Here is a 15,365-nt window from a genome sequence, read left to right as displayed (position 1 = left end):
GAAGCACCTGAGTGTGTTTGTGCAGGGAGCTCTCTTGGGTGAGGGGTGAACTGGAGGGACACCAGCTCAGGGGACAACTGGCAGCAGGTCTCAACCAGCCCAGAGCAACTCAGCAGGTGACCACCGAGATTAGAGAAAAAGGACTTTTTTTTTTTAAGCTCACCTTTAAGTTCCCCACTTACTTCCCACAAACTGTAGGAGCCTTGAAAGAAGCACTTTTGCCTTGCATAAAGCAAAGGCCACACAGCACTCCATGGGTGACTTTAGCTCAGACAGAGCATCACCCAGTCCTGATCCTGAAAATGCTCACAAAGATTTGGAGAAACTACTGTAATTGTCTGCAGTTCAGTTTTACACATGGCAGAATGCATTTGGCAAAAATCAATCCATCAGTAGTTGTTTTGTAATAGTAACTGGAGCACAGAGAAATGGCAGAAGGCAAAAAAATTGAGTGTTTAACAGCAGAGCCACCAGATTTTCATTATCCCACAAAGCTGCCATGTAGTTTTGGTGACAAATAATATGAACTGCAGTCACTCATCCCCTTTATAAGCACTATCAGCCAGAAACCTAGAAACAGAAGCTGTCTGTGCTGAGCTGAGCAGTGCTGAGCTGCCTCACTCCCCTCTTGGAGATATGCACTGCCACAGATACAGGATTGCCAAGCAGTCTCCCACTGCCAGCTTCTCCCCATTGGCTGTGATCTCTCTGCATCCTGGACCAAAAGGCTACAGCTGTGTCAGAGCCAGATCTGGATCTCACCAGGATTCAGTTGTGGTGGGTGGATGTAGCAGAACCATCCCCATTTGTTCTCGTGGGTGCGATTCCTCTGTCGCACTGGGGAGTGCAGCCAGGGCAGCCCCAGCACAGCAGTCACGGTCATGCTGCTTTTTTTTAGCCATTAAACTGATTCCAGCAATCATTATTTTCTTAATAAAACACACAGAATTAGGAGAGTTCCCCATTAGAAAACAGCAACTCCTGCTCTTTTCCCAGTCCATAATCAAGTCTGATGGTGTAAATTGCTGTAAGGAAACCAGTGTGTTTGGGCAGAGGACATTGCAAACCCATGGTGGGACACTGGGACAGTTGGCAGCTCTGCATAGCTGCATTCAGCTCGTGACACAAATCCTCCAGAAAGGAAGGGACACTAACCTGGTATCACAGAACCATTCTCTGATTTGAAAAACATCATATTAAGATCATATTCAAGCTATTCTTACCCATCCCTTATTTCAGGCAAGCCCGTGGCCTATCTGAGCTCATTTTGCTGAGCAATGCGAAGCTGCCGCTCTAAAAGGTGACCTGAATACTCAAACAAATGAAACCTTGAGAACAATTCTGTAATTAAGTATCTCACCTTTTATTTTGTTCATTTACACTTCTGGCACTGACAATTCTTTGAAGATATTTATTTTTATGTAAAGACCAAACTTCATTAAAGCAATCATAAGTCAATTAAATAATTTTACATCACTTAAGTTTCAGAAAATGTACAACACTTTCATACATTATAGGCTTGACCGGTTGGAAATGGAAATGGCACATTTTTGACATGGTTAAGAAATGACTTGGACAACCCAGCAAATCGTTTTGCCAAAACCTGTTTTGTACTGGATACCATAACCCGTGCTCAGGGATTAGTGTGCCTGATGGCACCATGTGCACATTATTCAGCATGGAATTATTACTATCAGCTTAGTCCCCAGTGATGTCTCAGATATTCTAGGTGCATTTGTCCCACAAAGATCCGGTTAACCATTTTGTAGAGGAGTGAGATTCACAATGGAAAGCAGAGACATGACTCGTGCCACTTCCCAGTGACGTCCCGGACCAGCAGGACACTGAGCACATGGAGAATATCAAGCACATGATTAATCCCATCAGTTTCACAGGGACTGTTGGAACACCTGAAATCAAACAGAAGGCAGGCGTGCGCTAGGCAGGGCCCGCAGTGTGACGCAGCATCCCAGCACCATGAAACCACCTCGTTTCACTCCTGCTGAGCATCCATGAAGTTTCTCCTGCAGAAGTCACGATGATGGTCATACATTCAGTCCTCTCCAAAGTCTGTGCAATGTTTAAGGCAGCAAGAGAAATTTGCCTTTATTTTGACACTTCAGAAACAGATGATTCCTTTAGAAATAGGTGGACAATATTCTTATTTCATCGGTATGCTCCTTATTAATATAAATGTCATGAAAGGCCAAAGCAAATTCTGACAAAATTTTTCTCAACAAAATCAAGGAGAGTAACTGAACTGGAGTTGAAGCTTTAAAATTACATGTGCCAGATCACTCACATACTGTCTAGGGACAATGTGAAAAAACAGGGATTTAGATGAAGTCTGTATCGTTGAGGCCTGACTCTTGTCAAACTACCCCTGGCATGAGTGAGTTCTACTGAAGCCAACGAGTGAGCACCTCTGATGAGAGGTGTAAGATTAAAAACATGCCACGGTTCACACTAACAGGTCATTGTGGCTAAAGTATATTCTCATATACAGAACTCTGCAACACTATTAACACCCATTTACAAAACACTACAGTGATGGTTATTGGCACATAAAAAACTCCTTCTCTATATGAAAACATACACAAAATAGATAGGAACTGCCTTTTTTTTCAGACTTTTAAAATCTATATATAGTTGCCTTTGAGGAATTTTAACCCCCAGTATCACAAACAACAATATTTCTTTAACAATAGAATTTTACTGTGCTGACATTTGAAACACTGCCACAATCTAGACCACTGTGAATTATGCTTAACTGTACTGTACACAAGGTGATGAAGATTGATAGAAAACCACTAAGATTTTTGCACAAAAGTATGACTTTAAAATAGAGAACAATTGAGTCACTTTATAGGCAGCAGCTACATGTAAGCTGTAAATTTTACCCGCAATAAAAACACATTTTGCCATAAAGCACATATTGTGACATTATCTGCTTCTGGCCTGGTACACAAAGCTTGATTCTCTTCCCAATGCAGAGGAATGGGTTTGGTTAGCTTGATACTCTCAGAAAAAAAGTGCACAGATATCTTACTTTTTAAAGTGCTTTGCAGAACCATCTCTTCTGCCTTGATTTCTACCCCAAGATCATTCTCTGCTGTAAAGATTCTGCCCCTTTTGCAGTAGTGATGTTCAGCCAACAAAGCCAACAATGCAAGTAAAATTCCAAAATGACCATGTTAGAAGAGCATCACCAAGAAGCAGAAAGCTGGGTAAAAAGTGGAGAAGTACAGGGTCTGTCTTTTCCTGGCCCACTGAATGCCTGTGGGACTGCACCCAACACTCCCATGGCCTAGGGCAAGACCCTGGCTTAGGGTCTGTAGCAGCGCCTGAAGGGCAAAACTTCTCCCCAGTGCTCAGCCCAAGCGACTACGAATGGCAAAAGAGATTTCACCAAGGAACACTTACAACTTTGCCAACTCCACTGCCACGTCCTCACCTCCACACAGGCACGGGAGAGCAACACCAGAGTGCTTCTTCCCCTGAGAGCCCCTCCATTCCTATCCACAGGGCCAAGCACAGTCCCTCGCCCCATCATCCTCACCCACAAGAGACAAGTCAGAGACTGCTCCTGCTGGCTACAACACCCATCTCTACTGAACCTTGACTTCGTGGTGCTTTCAATGCATCATTTCCTCCTTCTCCCCTCCCAACCCTAACTCCTACAGTGAATGTGGCATTATCAACCCATCCAAAAATAAGTTAGTGTTGGAACAATGGTCCTTTGTGATTTACCCTTTCCTGCCCCAGCATTTCTGCCAGCGTTGTCACTGCACCTCCCAAGGAAACCTCTACAGGAGTGACTGATCCAAGGTGCCCACACAGCAATGGAACTCCAGCCCTCCAAATGACTCCTGGGCCTTGCTTTGACTCTATCTATTTTCAAAACAGGTTTGGTTCTCTTGTTAAAAGATTATTTTGATCAACAAAGTGACAAGGGGAAGAAAAAAGTGCCAAATTATCTCAAGTTACTCAGCATGGTGAACAAACTACTGTATGCAAATTAACATGAATTAAATTTTAAAATATTAAAAATATATCAGGACTTGTTTCTTTTATAGCTGGTGTTAGCTCACAACATGTAGAGTCTGTGGATCATTCAGAATTAAAATATCTCAAATTGTTGTGTATAATCAATATGCCCAATTCTAGCAGCAGTATTACTCTAACACTCCTGATGCACAGAATACCTGAATTAAGTGTGCAGTCCTTGTGAAGAAACAATTTCACATCTTCTGCAAAAAGCTTTCAATAAAAGAATATTGTGCTTAGACATATTATTTATGCTACTTCATAAATGAAATTCTTATAATAAGAAATTATTCGGTTACACTGTATTTTTATTCTTTTATCTGGAATGTTACTAAGTCTACCTTCAGCAAAAATCTCTTAAAACTTAAAATACTCATAAATATAAAAAATATTTGCAAAATAGAAACATAGTTCTAATTTTCTTCATAAACTCTACTCATAGATTCTAAAAATAAAACCCTAACAGCATAAGACTAATTTGAAGTATCTGATCTCATTTTTAATACACATGATGCTTGGTTCAGTGTTTGTAAGGTATGGAATGCTTTCTTGGTGGGAAGAAACCCTAAAAGGAAGACTTAAACCCTGCTCTCCGTAGGCACAGAACAGGGAGGGACAATAAAGAAGCCAATGTGTTTTGTACCCTCATGGCCAGTAGCAGTGAGGAATAAAATGCATGTTTCAATTGCTGTGGCTTGGGAGAAAGGACAGGGGATACAAACCTTTGGGGCTCTGTTTTCAGTAAGACTGAACCTGTGTGAGACAATGAGCCCAGTGCTGTACGTGACTGAGCGCCCCTTGGGAAGGTCCATGGAACAAGGCTGGCAGAGAGAGATGTCTTCTGCTGCTAAAGAGCCCCAGCACTGCCTGCAAAACAGAAGAGGCTGCTGACCCCGTGGCAGTGACCTTTCCAGTGACTTTGCTTCAGTTCTGCCCAGCCCCTGCACCTTCCCTCTTCCTGTGGACACAAGTGAGGTCAGCGCTGACACGGCCGGCGCTGGGACGCTCGCTCCCGCCTGCTCCCGATCCAGACACACCAAGCAAGGGAATCCTCACAGGTGTGAAGATGAGTGTGGGCTTGTGCTTTTGGGGCCATCAGAACCCTAAGTCCCCATCCCCAGAAGCCAGAAAATACCCACTTAAACCACTTAAACTGTGCAAGCACAGATTGGCTGTTACACACCTATTCACACACTGCTCTAGGTAACAAAACTGCTTCCAATTCGGGTCTTCAAACACCATGTTTTGGTTTTGCAAAAAAGTTAATTTCTCCTTGAAATGATTTTGTTCTTCTCTGTGCCAAGTATCTCTTTTTCTCGTGTCAGGTACTGCACCTTCAGTGAAGGCTTCAAGGAGGTGACAGCCGAAGGGAGACATCCCGCAGCAGGGGCAGCTGTAGAGGGGTCCGAGGACCTCAGCATTTGCAGTAAATACCTCTGCAGATACCAGCATTTTCTACAGCTGCTGCTTTCAAGCATAAAAATATTGTGCGCTTAAAAGGGAGGCAAGATGGAAGGCATGAGAATCCAGCCCTCTCACCACACAGGAGACATTCAAGGTTGAGCTGCTCTTTGCAAAAATTCATCTGAAATTCCCTCTGTCTGCTATGTTTTTCCCTTTTAGCCCCAGTCAAGTCATAGAAGGATTCCTCAAATTTTTTTCTTTCCAAAAATATTTCTCTGATTAAGAAAAAATAAAAAGAAAAAAAGAAAAAAAACAAATACATCCAATCCCTGAAGGTCAATAATTGGAGAATAAGAACTCCCCCCACAGAAGATTAGATAACATAATGTCAGACTTCTTTACAACAACAAAACCCCATATTATCCAATAAAAATAATTTAGTAACAAATGTCCAGGCTTGGTTTTGATAGCAATCCAACATTAGAAACATTTTTCAACCCAAGAAAAACCCACAAACCAAATCTGTAAAAAGCTAATGAACCTAATGACTTATTTAATCTTTACACAATGAAAAATAAATGTATTTTTTACCAAATAAATGGGTGTCAGCCCATGGGCAGAGGAATTTTCCCACATTCTTCCATGAAGCAAATGTTTCAAAGATAAGAATTTGAATTGTTGATGCTTTCAAACTCATATCTTTGAAGACTTAAAGCAGTGAGGACAGGACAAAGAAAAAACAAATAATATTTTTATGTAGCTGCATAAAATTCAATTTTCCAAGGCAAGCAATCACAGCAGGTGAATAAAATACCATTCATATTTTCATTACCATGCTAAAAGCAGCCAAGTTAGTTTTGTGCCTGACATTTTCTTGACAAGTTTGCAATGCTTCAGTAAGGCAATTAATATGAGATGCAGGCTTCTGCCCAGGGCTAATATTTCTCTTTAGATCCAGCAAGACACCAATTGACTATGGAAATTTGAAGAAAAATGTGCTGGGAGTCATTTACTCGGCACATATGGAGATAAACTGAAGGCAATAATTATTCACAAGCAAAAGGCGCAGGAGGGATGACCACTGTGCATTTAGCAGCACAAACCCTCTCCCCTCCTTCTCTTTCTTTTAGCTAATGGTATTTTTGTGTTCAAAATTAGGCACAAACCAATATGTTCAAATGCTAAAAAGGAAAACAAACATATTTTTTTTAAAACTGAAGCCTCTATGTTGTACCTAGCAATATATACCAGTACATTTGTACATGTGGCCACGTACTGAGCTCTGTTTTCCTGCTGTAAATAATTAATTTTGGCAGTTTTTCTCACAAACATAAACTCCCAATTGCAGCATGTACTCAGGAGCAGCAGCGGGTGGATAACCTGTGTAGCACAGACACACATCACCCTAGTGACCCCCCATCCAGGTGAGTATAGCTCTCCACTTGGAAATTCTCTCTCTTTGGGTAAATTTAGGAAATGTCCCTCTGATGGATACAGCATGTATTTGTACTTTCCTGATCAATTAAACCTTTTAAATGGTTACTGTTACAGCAGCTTATGCATTCATGCTTTGTTACACTGCACAGCAGAGCTTCTTCTTTGGCTCCTGTGGGATGGGGATCCGACAGCTGCCAGCTGCTTTCTCACCAGCCACTCAATCATTTTAGATTTTGTCAGTATTGGAGACAAGGACAGCCCCTGACCATCCAGGATAGCCTTCTGTATTCATCTGGTACAGGGCACCCTACTAAACCTCTGGGGATGGAGCAGTGTCACACACTTGGTAAAGTCACATAATTGTGGAATTCAATCTCTTTTGGAAGCCATTGCTTTCAGTTATCAAGAAAATGCTAGCATATTGAATTTCCCCCCAAATGGAGCATTTTTGAACATGAAGGCATTTTTAAATACACATTAGAAAGGAGAACCAGACCAGAAGCAGGGCAGTGAGGTCATCAGAGAGCTGCTTTTCCCTCAGAAGGCTTTTAAATTATTAAATACATCAGCAGCTGAAAATTATTCCACATCAGAAGCATCATTGTCAGAAAGATGGTAATTACTTCCCTTCACCCGAATATACTCGATATACCTCCCTTCATCAGAATCTGACATACCACATGTACATAGCCTGTTTTCAAACAAAGATTCAATTTCCTCCAGTTTTTTCCCTTTAGTCTCAGGAAGGCAGCCATAGATGAAAGCCAGTCCCAAGGCAGCAAACCCTGCGTAGAGGAAGAAGGCTCCTGCAATGTAAAACCATTGTCACAATCAGTTACAGAGGTCCCATCCCTCCTCCGTGCCAGAGCAGGGAGAGCGACAGAAGGAGCAGGCTGTGGCTTCAGCAGAGAGTGTGAAAGCAAAGGCTGGAGTGGCAGGGTTACAACAATGAGCTGTGGGGCTGTGGGTGTAGGAGAAGGACTCTTTACTGCCTCATTCCTCACCAAAGTAAATTGACAAAGGCAATTCCAATTCATGTGAAAGATAATACACATCCTTTCTGGGCAAGTCACTCTGCTCTTAAAATAAACAGCAATTAGACAATCACACGCCCAAATAAAAAAAGCAGGTGTGAAAGGAAAGAGCTTTCTTGGTTTGTCTTGACAGTGAAGGACACATTAAGACAAAGCCTCAAAATGAAAAGCTCTAGTGAAAGAAATGAGTTAGGATCAAAATAAAGTTTGTGACTTTTACACCGAATTATTATTTAAAAGTGCTTTGTGGTGACAATTAATACTGAGAAAGAGCTTGTTCCTGCCTACAATCCACCATACCTAGAGGGGCAGAGCAGGTAGTACAGGACCAACAAACATTTATGTAGAGTTGCTACACTGATGGCTCAAAGGAATAACAAGTAGAGCTGAAAGGCTCTGCACTAGTAAGCATGTGAAGGTCACATCAGCTCCCTGGCAGATTAATGTGATTTGAATAACTTGTACTTGAGGAGTGACCTGACAAACACTCCACAGGGTCCCACAGACAGCACTTTATCAAAAGCTGTATTTCTGCAAGCACCCTCTGATACTGGCCTTGGATGTCACCATAAAGTGGAAAACTGCAGATGCTGTCACCTTAAGTGGGAGTCAGCATTATTTCACTAAATCAAAAGTGGTTTTTTCCGGCTTCTCTGTTTCAATGAACTGTCTGGGTTCTCAGTTAAGGACAAAAATAAATGCTTCTTAAGAATTCCAGGCCAAACTCTATGATCCAAGCAGGTCTCTATTCTTATGAAACCACAGTGGGTTGAGAACACTGCTTTGACACTTCAGAGCAAAACCAGTGGAGGGACCCAGAATCCAGAGAAAGTCTCTGTGCCAATGGCAGTACTGCACATGTGCTGCTACTTACCATAGTATGTCAGATATTCAGCTGTGTGCAGGAATGTCAGTGACACGAGCACATTGAAAACCCAGTTGACTCCAGAAGAACACGCGTTTCCTGTACTTCTAGCCCAAAGTGGATAAATTTCAGAATTGACAGTCCAGGGCATCGGACCCATCCCTAAGAACCAGGAAAAAAAGATCAATCTGATTTTAATGGCTGGACTCAAAAATACATTTAACATGTATCTTCACTATTTGCCATTTTAAACTTATATGCAAAAACAAGTATTTTCTTACCAGGTGCAAAGAAAACCAAATACAAAATAAGGCCCAGGAGTGCTGTCCAAGAGTATGGAGTGGGGCAGAAATTGTATGCCCAATATAAATCTTCTTTTTTGAATGTGGATTCATTTGAACACCTGAAAAACAACAAAAGTCCTTTTTATTAAAGAATTTTCAGGGCACTAATTGACATTGTAATATAAACATGGCAAGTAATGTACAAGGTCTTTGAGCAAAGTTCTACACTCAGAAACGTGGGGTTTTTCTCAAGCCTGGTCTTAGGAAGAGTAATCAGCAGAACATCCCTGAGTTTAAACACTCACCTTGTATTTACAGATCTCCTTCAAACAACCAATCATTACTACAAAAATGGTGATACCAAAGCCATCAAGACCAATTCACAGGAATACCACACAGTGCAAAACCAGCTGCAGCAGCAGGACTGTGAGATAAAGATGTTGCACACAAGGATTTAAGGCCAGATGGAAGTTAGTCCTTACATCACTGCTGAACCAAATACATGTGGCACGCTTCAGGAGTAATCAGCAATGTCTGTGGAGTGTGCCAAGGTCAAGTGAAGTTATAAAGAAAATAAGAGTGCATTTTCCCTCCTACACAGTGAAATAGTTTAGGAAAGGGTAGTGCTTGTAATTAGCTACTGAAAGAAAATATGTTTCTATTCCATGGACCATGTGGGAATTCCATATTTCAATGAATAGGTATAAGATCAGGTATTTCCCTCTGACTGCCAACAATCCAACATTTTTATAGGCACATTCACAACTTTATTTTTTGTTTTATTTTTTGTTTTAATTTTTTTTTTTTAATTTTCATTTGCTTAAAGGAACAAGTCATAAATGTAACTAGTGAAACTTTTCAGCTGCCACCACTTCAGTTGCTAGAGATTAAAAACCCTATTCTTTTGGGAGAGAGGACTTAAGCAGACACTACTCCTTCGTATGCAAAAAGTGGTATTTACTTGCAAAGAAGAAATCACAGAGAGCTGAACATCTGCCTGGGTTATGATTTCCAGATTAGTTGAGAACTTATGTGAAGGATATGACCCTCTTGACAATAGGGAAACCAGAATGAAGATGCCTGCAACAGGCAATAGGTGGGCAACAAGTTGTGGGTGGTGGAGTAACAGCCGCCCTGCAATGCTTCAGAGTTGAACAGCAATGTGCCAAGCACTGATGGCCAGCCCCCCAGCAGTCCCAGGGCAGAAATATTCCCTTTGTCATCACTGATGAAAGGCAACATTTAAAGCACGATGTCATGGTGAAGGCGCAGACCCAATTTCAGGACAGCTGGAAATCCAAAGCTCCAAAATATCTAAAAGAGAGAGGTTAACCCTACAAATACTGGGAAAATGCACGTCTGAAACCTTGGTAAAACCCTAATGTTTCCTTAATGGCAGTAACCTGTAAGATTTACAGTTCCACTTTGCACTTGAGCAGCACCTGATCAAGTGAGAAACGCAGAGCCCTTAATTTGGGGTTGGCAATGCAGGCAGCGCTGCCAGGGCACCTCTCCACCCTTCCACAGCTCTGCCTTGCTCAGTTCCCCTGGAAAGGCCATCTTACCCAGGGCGTTGATTCATTTTCACTCTTGAGGAGGAAAACACATAGAAAACAGATCAGCTGAACATCCCTCTGCAAGACGCGTCCTTTGTGCCTGGATACAGACTGGCCCGCTGCAGAACCCAGGAGTGCTCGGTTTCACCCTGCCTCAACATCACCACTTCTGCTTCTTTCGCTGTTTCGCGAATTTCACTTGCAGGTGTTTGTAATGAATACAAGTTGATGAGCACTTTTAAGCGTCTTGATGCTGAGATGAATTTCTCCATTCTGCCCAGCCAGATTGGCAGCTCTGCAGAGAGGGCCTCACGCTTTCTCTCAAACAAAACTGTAAACAAAGGCATACTTGGTTTATCGTCCTGCATCCATCTCCACGAGCACAAACCAACACGCTGCTTCATGCAGACACAACTGCAGGCAGGTCAGTGTGTTGCCTTCCCCTGCCATCTTTCCCCAGTTGTGTCCTGCTTTTGACAGATTGGAACACAAATGATACAAGGGAAAGCCAGATGTCTCCAAAGCCTCCTGTGACTGAGCCACTCATCTATTCTCTGCTGTCTGCCCCTAACAGAGAGGAAATTGTGTTGCAAAAAAAGCAGATTTAGTGCAGTGAAATGGGAAAAACAGCACTTGAGACTAGATTAAATAGAAACACGGCAGTAATAAACTGTGCTTTGCTTTTCCTTCAGTTGTAAACCAGCATGATTCACATAGTAAAGGCAAAGACATCTGCATTTGCTGGCATCTTGCATGCTGGGAATATTAAAAAAATAACACTTCTTCAAGCATGGAGATTTGTTCAAGCTCTATTACTGTGCTAATTCTAATACTGTACCACTGTTTCTATATTATTTTGCTAAAGAACATACTTATAATTAGCATACAGTTTATTGCCAGACAAAATTTTGAATTTTGTCCTGCACGAAGGGAGGAATATATGATGGAAGCAGAGGAGCAGCTACCCATGGCTTCATAAGCTGAAATACAGAAGAAAATCAAGGAATCATGGAATGGTGTGATCTGAAAGGGACCTTCTGATCATCAAGTTCCAACCCACACCTTCCACGGGCAGGAACACCTTTCACTAGACCAGGTTACTCAGAGCCCTCTCTAAACTGTCCCTGAACACTTCCAGGGATGGGGCATGCAGAGTTTCTCTGGGCAGCCTGTTCCACAGCCCTGTTGTTAGTGGCCAAGAAGGCCAGTGGCATCTTGAGTACTTGTCAAGAGTACTGTGGCCAGCAGGAGCAGGGCAGTTATCACCCCACTGTACTCAGAACTGTACTGCACCTCAAATCCTGGGTTCAGCTCTGGGATCATCACTTTTGGCCAGCAGGAGCAGGGCAGTTATCACCCCACTGTACTCAGAACTGTACTGCACCTCGAATCCTGGGTTCAGCTCTGGGATCACTTCAAAGAGAACATTGAGGTGCTGGAATTGCCAGCTGAGGGCAACAAGGCTCATGAATGGTTTAGGAAACAGATCTTATGAGTAATGGCTGAGGAAGCTGGGTTTGCTCAGTCTCAAGGAGTGCCAGTGGGCATCTCATCGCTGTCTTCAACTACCCAAAAAGAGATTGTAGTTAGATGAGGGCTGGTCTCTTCTACAGTGGCTGAAGTAAGAAGATCAAAGGAAATGGCCTTAAGCTGAGACAGGGGAGATTCAGGTTAGATTTTAGAAGTAGTTTTTTCCCTGTTAGGGTGGTCAGGCATTGGAATAGGTTGCCTGAGGGTGTTGGAATCACCATCCCTGGAGGAGTTTAAGAAGCTGATGTGCTTTAGTGGTTACACTGGTACTGCTGGGCTGATGTCAGACTTGATCTTAAAGGGCTCTTCCAACCTTGATGATTCTATGGCTCTATAAGGTTCACATGGGCCCAGCTGCCAAGCCCCTCTGGATGGCATCCCTTTCCCCAGCGTGTTGGCAGCACCACAGAGCTTGGAGCTTGGTGCTGTCTGCACACTTGGCGAGGGTGCACTCGATCCCACTGTCCCTGTCATCAACAAAGATCTTAGCACCAGCTCCAGTACTGACCCCTGAAGAGTGCCACTTGTCACTGGTGCCACTTGGTCATTAAACTGCTGACTGCAACACTCTGAGTGACCATCCAGGCAACTCCCTGTAAATGGTACAAGTGAAATGATGCAGTCAGGTACCGGTGCAAAGAGTTTGTAGGTACCAGTATGCTGGGCAATAGTCACATTGGTACCACCAGTGAAGACACCCCACTTCACAGCCTCTGAAATTACTGCCAGACCAAACACATGAAAATGCTACACTGAAAACCTTTACTCTGAATTTCTTTGGCTAAGTGTTTTCTACAGGCTACTTAAGATGTAGTTAGTTCTAATCAATGAAAGCCCGACCTACCAACAGTTGATGCAAAAAATTCAACCGACTGAAAACAAATGAGATTGGTAAGTTTTCAAATTACAAGCATTACATGGTCAGTTGCAAAATCACAGAATCTACCCTCTATCAGATATGGTCTGAAGCTCAAAAGAACTAAAGGTTTACTCCCCATCTCCTTAAATTACCTTCATATGGCACATAAATAAAGGTAAGAAAAGAGCCAGTGTGGGGAGTCTAAAATATTATTGTGGATAACAGGAGGATGAAAGAGGATAAAACCATTTCCCTTGAAGATCAATGTAAATTTTTGTAATACTTGAGCCATTTTGGCTGTACAATAATTCTGAAGCACAACACTGAAAACCCCAGTGTGAGAAATGGCTGGGCAAGACACAGCACAGGCACAAGACAGAGACCAATTTGATTTTCTTCTCAAATATCCATTAATTTTTGCTTTGCTGTGCAATGAGAACTGTCTAGCCCTAAAGATACAGCTTTTTGCTTGAATTAATTGTTTCATTGTGAACAGTTAGTATATTTTTCATATGAAAGCTGCTGAGTTCTCATTGTCTTTTAAGCCCTTCAGAAACACCTTAAATAGATTTAGATGAAAAATCTAAAAAGGTCAAAAATCAAATCAAGTCAGGCAAAATGTATTATTTGTGAAGAAAAACACTAATGTGATCATCCATCTCTGTAAAATGCTTGTTAGAACAAGCATATTTCAAAATTACAAATTCTGCTCTGAGATAAACTTTGACATCAGGTGCTGATGGCACACAAAGATTTTATAGTTAATTCACAGTTTCACTAATCCCCCATTTCTTTGTTCTAACACAAGTAAAACTACTTAAGGACTGCTCTTATGCCAGCCTTTTGTGCCAGGATGATGATAATCTACAATTTGCGAATTTAAGTCTCAAGTGTAAAACAAATATATTTGATTTCCTAAAAATCTCCTTCAAGGAGATTTTTACAGTCTCCTGTGTAGAGTGCTAACTCTCATATCATGGCAATCTACTGAACAATATAAATTTACGCAAAGTTCATTGAGTCATGTTTTCATCTGAAGTCTGTCATGGAAATGACAGAGGACAAAAGAGACATAATTTAGAGTAGCTGCAGTTCGGATGGAGGAAGGTTTTTGTGGATGATGCTTGGGAACAACTAAGATTATTTATCCACAACCAATTACTTATCCTGTAGAAGAATCTGAATCTCAACATTTGGATTAGTTCTCATAAGTTCAAGCCCCTCCTCTTCTGCTGAAGATATTTAGTTGTCTGAACAAACCCCCAGCTACCTCAGAGGGCAGAATTTAGCAAGGTACCAGATGAACTGTGTAATAACTTAGTGCCAGGCAGACACGTAACTAAGGAGAGCTCTGGAAACCACCTCTACCCTGTCCATCAAGTGTCTCCCCAAATCCACCCATGTACATCCAAAATAGGTACATTAGCACAACCCAGAGAAACCAGTTAAACCACGAGGAATAATTTCACTATAAATCAGCATATTCTGCTTTAAGGAAAAATCCCTGCTCCTTTTTTATACATGCAGTAAGATGCTGTCTAAAGCATAAAATGAGCTGAAACTCAACTTGAAGGCAAACAGATTACTTTAAACCTGACTAAAGTCTGAATCAATAATTTCTAAGCTTTCCCACAGTTCCCTAGCTACTGTCATCCATGCCTCAGAAGTTCCACACCTCTCTGGAGAAGTTTGTATTTATCACTTTGACTTTATAGTTTACACAGAGAAATAATTCATCCATTAAACCAGATATTACCGAAAAATTTACACGTGAAGCTTACACAGCTTACACCAGATGACAGCAACTGAAAAGCAAAAAAAAAAAAAAAAAATAATACAACAAAAAAAAACCACAAAACCAACCCAAAATATCCCCAAACCAAAACTAAAAAAAAACACCCCAAAATCCCAGACAAGCAGAAAAGAACAAACAGATTCAGCCTTAAAAAACTATTGCCATAAAACTTCATGGGATCCAGCTACACATTGCTTAACCTTCATTGCATAAAATACAAACAGAGTTTTGAGACACTTATTGAAGCCTTTTGCTATAACTGGCAAAGAGTTTTAAAAATACTAGCATATGTTTCAAAATCCTGGAAAAATAGTTTAGTTCATAGCAAAGAAAGCAAATTGCACCTCAGCAGATGACTGGTGCATCTGCAGGGGATGGAAAAAGTCTTTATCACGCTGACCCCCCTGCTACAGGATCTATACATTATAACTAGAGACTTGATGATCTTAAGAGCCTTTTCCAATCTAAATGATTCCATGATTCTCAGTCATGTCAGAACACACACCTGCAAGAGACAGCACACTGTTCTGATTTACCTCTGTCCTGGCTACCTG

General features: G+C 41.7%; 1 protein-coding gene across 2 annotated transcripts in view; it reads right to left on the bottom strand.

Moving 5' to 3' along the window:
• Positions 1-1,342: 1,342 nt before the first annotated feature.
• Positions 1,343-15,365, bottom strand: part of SLC2A13 (solute carrier family 2 member 13) — a 143,907-nt gene continuing 129,884 nt past the window's right edge. The window contains exons 8-11 of one of the 2 annotated variants that reach the window (XM_041405409.1): positions 9,069-9,190; positions 8,797-8,949; positions 7,566-7,694; positions 1,343-5,726 (exon numbers count right to left, since the gene is read on the bottom strand). In XM_041405409.1, coding sequence (XP_041261343.1) covers positions 5,677-5,726; positions 7,566-7,694; positions 8,797-8,949; positions 9,069-9,190 — 454 coding nt within the window. In that variant the 3' untranslated portion in view covers positions 1,343-5,676. Of the gene's footprint in view, positions 7,695-8,796; positions 8,950-9,068; positions 9,191-15,365 lie in introns of both variants that reach the window. The other variant, XM_041405408.1, reaches the window with a different exon arrangement.

The sequence above is a fragment of the Onychostruthus taczanowskii genome, unplaced genomic scaffold, assembly GCF_017590055.1.
Source record: "Onychostruthus taczanowskii isolate IOZ18803 unplaced genomic scaffold, ASM1759005v1 scaffold23, whole genome shotgun sequence".
NCBI lineage: Eukaryota > Metazoa > Chordata > Aves > Passeriformes > Passeridae > Onychostruthus > Onychostruthus taczanowskii.
This window is presented reverse-complemented; position numbering and strand designations above follow the sequence as displayed.